This window comes from Jaculus jaculus, chromosome 10 (genome assembly GCF_020740685.1).
Source record: "Jaculus jaculus isolate mJacJac1 chromosome 10, mJacJac1.mat.Y.cur, whole genome shotgun sequence".
Taxonomy (NCBI): Eukaryota; Metazoa; Chordata; class Mammalia; order Rodentia; family Dipodidae; genus Jaculus; species Jaculus jaculus.
Window position 1 is genome coordinate 22,463,690 of NC_059111.1, and position 7,378 is coordinate 22,471,067.

At 52.3% G+C, this 7,378-nt stretch overlaps 1 protein-coding gene across 2 annotated transcripts; it reads left to right on the forward strand.

The window, feature by feature from the left end:
* The first annotated feature begins 896 nt into the window (after positions 1–896).
* On the forward strand, positions 897–6,976 carry Commd4 (COMM domain containing 4). Of its 2 annotated transcripts, XM_045160505.1 has the most exons (8): positions 897–979; positions 3,784–3,855; positions 4,113–4,178; positions 4,385–4,424; positions 4,588–4,707; positions 4,853–4,933; positions 6,408–6,584; positions 6,678–6,976. In XM_045160505.1, exons 1-8 carry the CDS (start codon positions 977–979, stop codon positions 6,716–6,718), a joined length of 600 nt encoding a protein of 199 aa, XP_045016440.1. In that variant the 5' UTR covers positions 897–976; the 3' UTR covers positions 6,719–6,976. The 2 variants fall into 2 exon arrangements, with proteins under 2 accessions (XP_045016440.1, XP_045016441.1); XM_045160506.1 differs by lacking the exon at positions 4,113–4,178.
* The last annotated feature ends 402 nt before the right edge of the window (positions 6,977–7,378 follow it).

Below are 7,378 nucleotides of genomic sequence, written 5' to 3' on the forward strand. Positions count from 1 at the left end.
GTGTTACTCCTGTACAAATGGGAAAAAAATAACTTTAACACTTCTAGACAAATGTGGCTGTTAATTTCTGTACAATGCCAACTCAACATGGTAAACAGGGCTTTTCTTTTTTTTTTTCCGAGATAGGGTCTCACTCTAGCCCAGGCTGACCTGGAATTCACTATGTAGTCTCAGGGTGGCCTCGAACTCGTGATCCTCATACCTCTGCCTCCCAAGTGCTGGGGTTAAAGGCCTGTGCCACCATACCTGGCTCTGTTTTTTTTTTTTTTTTAAATATTTTATTTATTCTTGAGATGGTGACAGATAGAAAGAGAATGGGCACACAAGGGCCTCTAGCCACTATATAGTAACTCTAGACATATGTGCCCCCTTGTGCATCTGGCTAACGTGGTTCCTTTGGCTTTGCAGGCAAATACTTTAACCTCTAAGCCATCCTTCCAGCCGCCCCCCCTCCCTTTTTTAAATCAGGTTCTCACTCTAAACCAGGCTGGCCTCGAACTCACAAGCGATCCTCTTACCTCTACCTCCCCAGGGCTGGTACTCAAGACGTGCGCCAGCACGGCGTGCTCAAGATGTTAATACTTTCCCTTCCTGTGTAACAGTATATTCCTCAACGACGTGAAAACACGAAACCGATCTGAAGACCCCGGTGACCCCCCCCCACCCCCAAGTCAAACAAGTGAAATGTCTTTGACTTCCTCTTTCCTGCTTTTTAAAATCTATTTATTTCTTTTTCCCCTGCTCTGATTACTCTCGGTGGAAACGAGGGCGGGCGCTGGTCGTTCGCGGGAAAAGGGGGAAGGCGTCTGGAAGGAGGAGGAAGCTTGCATCGGAGCCCCGGGGGCCGCCAGTTTGCAAAGTCCCGGGAGCAAGCCCCGCCCTTCCTGGCGGCCCCGTCCCGGATCACGTGATCCCCGTGTCAGCTGACCGGGCTCGGCCGGAAGGAGACCGCCCCGGACCCTCCCTCCTCGGCGCGATGGTGAGGGGATCTAGGGGAGACGCAAAGCTGGGTCTCGGGGAGGGGGTGGGGGTAGTTCGGGGATGGTTGCCCCGGGGATGTAGGGACAGAATCTGCATTGATTCTTCTGAAGTCCAGCGCCGATCGGGATGGGCGCGGGTCTGGCCGAGAAGCCGCCGGGGTCCTCGCAGGTTCTCTCATGGCCTCTGGAGGACGTCCCAGGGCAGCCCACTTCTTCCCCCTTCATTCTGGAGAGGAGAGGAGAGGAGAGGAGAGGAGAGGAAAGGAATGTTTTGAGTGCCCAGCCTGTACCAGGCATTGGGACATCAGCTACAGTAGGGGAGGGCAAGTGGGAAGCAAAAACTGGGGGCATAGTTTCATTCTGCAGAAGGAGAGACTTAACCACGCCTTGTGCGTAATGTTAGGAAAGCCTCTTGATGCCGGTTCATTGAAGTGCAGTTTATGCCTGGGGCTGGGAGAAAAGCAGTGGAGAAAGGATGCTCAGACAGGGACCTGCAGGCTCCTAGGAGAGTGCTCGGAGAGTATGATGAGCAACTTGGCAAAAATGAGTCGGGCCATGCAAAGGCCAAATCTTAAACCGGGCGTGGTGGCGCATGTCTTTTTATCCCAGCACTCGGGTGGCAGTGGTAGGAGGATCGCCATGAGTTCAAGGTCACCCAGAGACTACCAAGGGAACTCCAGGTTAGCCTGGGCTAAAGTGAGACCTTACCTCGAAAAACAAAACAAGCAAATAAAAGACCAAATCGTGGCAGGGCTTGAATCACCTTGATCAAAACAAGAGTACCTGAGGTAGAAATTGGGGGAAGGAAAATTTAGAAGCCCCTGCCCCAAAGTTATGTCTTGTACTGTATAGACTTTTGGAATAGTTATGTCCTGTACTGCGTATCATTTTGTGCTGTTTCAAGGCCATGATATCTGTACTGCAGCCTCTATTGTAAATGATCTTATGCTTTTTATCTCCATAGTGCAGCTGCAGACATCTGCTCACTAGTTAACCTTTTTTTTTTTTTCTAATTTTGCAAAACTCACCTATTGCATACTCAAGGTCTCTGGCATCAGGCCGGGCCTCTGAGCTCTGAGAACTAACAATAATGAATAGGCCAAGATAAGGTATATAAACTCTGAGTCATCAGAGCTTAGGGTCCAGGCTTTGGAAGAGATTCCCTTGGGCTCACGCTGTGTGAAAATAAACTGATTCTCCACTCAGTCTCTGGTGCTGGTTCTGTGTGCCTCAGTTTCCCTTATCATACTCACTTGTGGCCCATAGCCACATGTAAGAGGCCATTTTGGAAAGTAAGATTGCCGGGCGTGGTGGCGCACACCTTTAATCCCAGCACTCGGGAGGCAGAGGTAGGAGGATTGCCATGAGTTCAAGGCTACCCTGAGACTACAGAGTTAATTCCAGGTCAGCCTGGGCCAGAGTGAGACCCTACCTTGAAAAACAAAAAAAAAAACAAAAAAAACAAAAAGTAAGATTATGGCTGGGCATGCAGTTCTGTGGTAGGTGGAGTTGTAAGACCCCCAGAACGAGGACCCCACGCTCTGCCCAGAAATGGCGACACCCCAAATCACTCATGAGAAACGGTCTTGATGCAAACAGCAAGAGGATTTTTATTCCAAGCATGCTGGGGCCCACAGTCGTACACCACGCAGGGGTAGAGGACTGCAGAGCCCCAAATGCAGGAACGGGACAGTTTTTATAGGGTTTCTAACAAAGCCTGTGCATTAGACAAATCATTTTTTTAACATCAGGAGCCCGTGGGGTGCGAGCCAGTCAGTTTGTGCCACTCCATAGTTTCTAAGCCAATTAGTTTAATTTGTTCAAGCCCCTCGTGGACCAATCAGTCTCCTATGACCTTGGTGGTCAGCATTTGCACAGGTCCTTGGGTGGGAGTAGCAGAGTGTGGTATCAGTCTCCTATGACCTTGGTGGTCTCAGGCAGGCTGCTATGGCTTACGGTGTAGGCTATTGGGGCTTATGGTGCAGGCTATTTACAGAAACCAAATAAGTGGTTCACTTTATTACTCATTTCCCATCCTTGAGGGCTATCTCATGCCCTTTTTACCTAGTTTTATATTAGGAGCAGGCTCTGATATAATGAGAAGAGGGATTCTTTACTTGCTTCTAACAGAGAGTGAAGCCTGGAGTTTGAGGTATGCAGGGGCCCGCTTAAGCTCCCTTTGGAGCGTGATAGTATTTCTGGGCTTCTGAATTCTTGGGCCTTTCAGAGTGTTTGCTTGAAATCTTAAATTTGATCTCCAGCACAGCCAATAGCAGTAATATGAGGAAGGGCCCATCATGTCATTTAAGTAGCCCCCTGAATGAAATGAGAGAGAGAGCAAGGGTCACAGTGGGGACGGCAAGGATGAAAGCTGGGCTGGGGTAACGGGAATAGCCGGGAAGCAGTGGCTGGAGGAGGAGGTAGCGCTTAGAAAGGACTGCCACCAGCGAGTCTGTTTCCCTCTTTACCAGTCCAGATTCTGTGAGCCCGGATAATGGCTCTAGGCCCTGTCATTTTTCAAGTAAGAATAATAAATAATACCTTAGCCCATCCACCAAGCAGAATAAAGTCTTCCACTGCCATAAAAAAGAAAAGAAATGACTGCCACCAATTGGTGCATGCTGGGCAGATGACGTAGATGTTAGGGCCGGGTCTGGTGGCAGCATGGTCAGGAAGAGAGTTCTCCAAACAGCCTGGAGATGGAAGAGGCCAGGTAACCAGAGAGCAGCCATCTTGGACACCGATCCTCCTGCCCCCACCTCAGCCCTCCCAGAAGCCTCACTTCTGCTTCCTTTCCTTGCAGAGGTTCCGGTTCTGTGGTGACCTGGACTGTCCCGACTGGGTCCTGGCCGACATCAGCACACTGGCCAAGATTGTTGAGTGCACTGGGTTTACTTGGGATTGGAAAGGGAAGGGTTTGTGGTTTGGGGTGGGAGGAGAGGGGATTGGGAGCTGAGGGTTGTGGGGTTTGGGATGTGAATCGGTCACCCCGGTATGGGGACCTCAGCACCGACAGCCTGTGCTACCATGCTGTGAGACCTTGGTCACGTGGCTGGCCCTCTCTGAGCCAGACTCCAGGTAGTGGAGGGTTAGGTGGGGTCAGGCGGGCTGACATGTGGACCTCCCTTCCAGTCCTCGGTGAAGCTGCGGCTGCTGTGTAGCCAGGTGCTCAAGGAGCTTCTGGGGCAGGGGATTGATGTGAGTTCAAAGCCTGGCTTGCCAGTGCCTCCTAACCTTAGGAGCTCTGGCAGGTCAGTTCTGCCAGATCCCAAGCCCCGTCCCTGGGGACCCCCTTGGAAGCTTCTCTCCAGCCCAAGCCCCTTCCTTACCACAGGATCCAGGCTGGGGGCGAGGGGCTGGTGACAGGGCTCTGGCACCCCCCTGAAGATCTCCTTTCCCCATAGTATGAGAAGATCCTGAAGCTTACTGCTGACGCCAAGTTTGGTGAGTACTCCATGGGCCTGGTCCATGCAGCCCTTCCGGAACCACCTTGACACTAGGGCTCTGGGACACCTGGGGCCCAAAGTTGAAGCTGACAAGGCAGCAGGCAGGTGGCTGGGACCCCAGTGACACACCGTTCCTCACCCCCCCCACCCCGGGTCTCCAGAGTCCGGCGATGTGAAGGCCACAGTCGCGGTTCTAAGTTTCATCCTCTCCAGTGCCGCCAAGCACAGCGTGGACGGCGAGTCCTTGTCCAGCGAGCTGCAGCAGCTGGGGCTGCCCAGAGGTAGCGGGTATGGGCAGGCAGGTGGGGAACTTGCCAGGAGGGGCTCAGAGGAGAGAACACGCCAAGCAGTGTGGCCCTGAGGTGTGCTGTGCCTTCTGGGTGTGCCAGCCCTGCCCCTTCAGCCCGGCTCCATCCCTGCCTGCAGAACACGCCGCCAGCCTGTGCCGCTGTTACGAGGAGAAACAGAGCCCCCTACAGGAGCACCTGCGGGCCTGCAGTCTGCGCGGTGAGTGCGGGCCGCCAGAGCCCGGCTTGGGCTGCGCTCTGCAAGGTTCTGTGCGTGCAGCGAGCGAAGTTCGGGTCCTCCCGGGAAATCCTTAACTGCAGCCACACACACACACACACACACACACACACACACACACACACACACACACACGAAACTCACAGAGCTGGGGCTTGGCCTAGGACTAGGATCTCCTGGCGGCAACCTAACACACACACACACACACACACACACACACACACACACACACGAAACTCACAGAGCTGGGGCTTGGCCTAGGACTAGGATCTCCTGGCGGCAACCTAAGTTTCTGCTTTCTGAGGCCTGCGATGGGTATTTTGAGTCCTCTCTCCCCCGCCGAGATAAGGTCTCACTCCAGCCCAGGCTGACCTGGAATTCACTATCTAGTCTCATGGTAGCCTCGAACTCACGGCGATCCTTCTACCTCTGCCTCTCTAGTGCTGGGATTAAAGGCATGCGCCACCATGCCTAGCATCTTTTTAAAAAATATACTTTTTTATTTAAAATTTTTTTTTTGGTTTTGGGTTTTTTTAATATTTTAATTTTTTGTTTTATTTATTTATTTATTTGAAAGCGACACAGAGAGAGAGAGAGGCAGAGAGAGAGAGAATGGGCGCATCAGGGCCTCCAGCCACTGCAAATGAACTCCAGACCTTCTGCATCTGGCTAACGCGGGTCCTGGGGAATTGAGCCTTGAACCGGGGTCCTTAGCTTCACAGGCAAGCACTTAACTGCTAAGCCATCTCTCCAGCCCTTAAATATTTTATTTATTATTTATTGATTTGACAGAGAAAGAGGGAAGGAGGGAGAGAGAGAGAAAGAATGGGCGTGCCAGGGCCTTCAGTCACTGCAAATGAGCTCCAGATGTGTGCACCCCCTTGTACATCTGGCTAACGTGGGCCCTGAGGAATTGAACCTGGGTCCTTTGGCTTTGCAGGCAAATGCCTTAACCACTAAGCCATCCCTCTAAGCCCCCCCTTTTTCTGAGGTAGAGTCTCACTCTAGCCCAGGCTGACCTAGAATTCACTACGTAGTCTCACAGTGATCCTCTTACCTCTGCCTCCTGAGTGCTGGGATTAAAGGCGTGTGCCACCATGCCTGGCTTTAATTTTTATTTACTTGAGAGAGAGAATGCATATGGCAGAGCCTCCAGCCACTGAAAACTAACTCCAGACACATGCGCCACCTTGTGCATCTGGCTTCCGTGGGTACTGGGTAATCGAACATGGGTCCTTAGGCTTCATAGGCAAGCAACTTTACCGCTAAGCAATCTCTCCAGTTCGGTATTTGAGCTCTTAATGATTGAACACCTGCTCTGTGCTTAAGTCTTGGTCAGAGGGCGAGAGCTCTATAGAAGCCACACAACCTGGAGGGGTGGAGGCCAAGCCTTGTTGTGGATGGAGGGAAGGGATGCCCGTCTCACCTGCGTAAGAGCTGCCTCTCCTGTCTGCAGTGAACAGGCTGGCGGGGGTGGGCTGGCGGGTGGACTACACCCTCAGCTCTAGCCTCCTCTGCTCTGTGGATGCGCCCATGGTGCACCTGCGGTTGGAGGTGGCGCCTGCCCCCGGGGCCCCGGCCCGGCCTATCACCATGTCCCTCTCAGCAGACAAGTTCCAGGTTCTCCTGGCAGGTAAGTCTCAGCTGAGATTGTGGGGTGGGGCTGGGGAAATCTGGGTGTGTCCAGCATGATCTTTCCCACCACCTCTCCCTTGTCCCCCTGCAGAACTGAAGCAGGCTGAGACCATGATGAGCTCCCTGGGCTGAGGGGAAGGGTGTTCTTGGGCTGTGTGGATGCTCTCCCTGCATCGAGACTTGCCCCTGCACACCCCAGGGCCGCTCCCAGCTCTAGGCCATGGAGGCCCTGCCCTGCCCTTCGCCTTCTGGATTTCTGGCTGCCTGGTTTCCAGCTTGAAACTTCAGCATAGGGCTCCTGAAGGTCTGTCCCAGAATTGCCTTCCTTCCCCTTGACAGAAGGCACCTGACAGCTGTTTTCAGGCAGAAAGAATAAACAAATGAACGGGAGTATGGTTAGTTTCTTTTTCATTTCTATTCAGTGTTCTTTAAAAATATTTTTTGTTCACTTGGGAGGCAGAGATAGGAGGATCACCGTGAGTTCAAGGCTACCCTGAGACTACTGAGTGAATTCCAGGTCAGCCTGGGCTAGAGTGAAACCCTACCTCAAAAATCCAAAATAAATAAATTAAAATAAAATAAAATATTGTTTGTTGTTTAATCCCAACACTCTGGAGGCTGAGGTAGAAGGATTGTTGTCAGTTTGAGGACAGCCTGGGACTAACAGTGAATTCCGGGTCAGCCTGGGCTAGAATAAGGCCCTACCTCCACCCCCCCCAAAAAAAAAAACCTTGGAGGGGGACTGGGAAGATGGCTCAGCCATTAAATGGCCTGCTTACAAAAACTGCCAGC

Excerpts from the sequence above, each read along its gene's own strand:
- Commd4 (XM_045160505.1), top strand. Across the intron at positions 3,856-4,112 it reads TCAGCACACTGGCCAAGATT|TCCTCGGTGAAGCTGCGGCT; the intron begins GTTGAGTGCACT and ends CCTCCCTTCCAG. Across the intron at positions 6,585-6,677 it reads GTTCCAGGTTCTCCTGGCAG|AACTGAAGCAGGCTGAGACC; the intron begins GTAAGTCTCAGC and ends GTCCCCCTGCAG.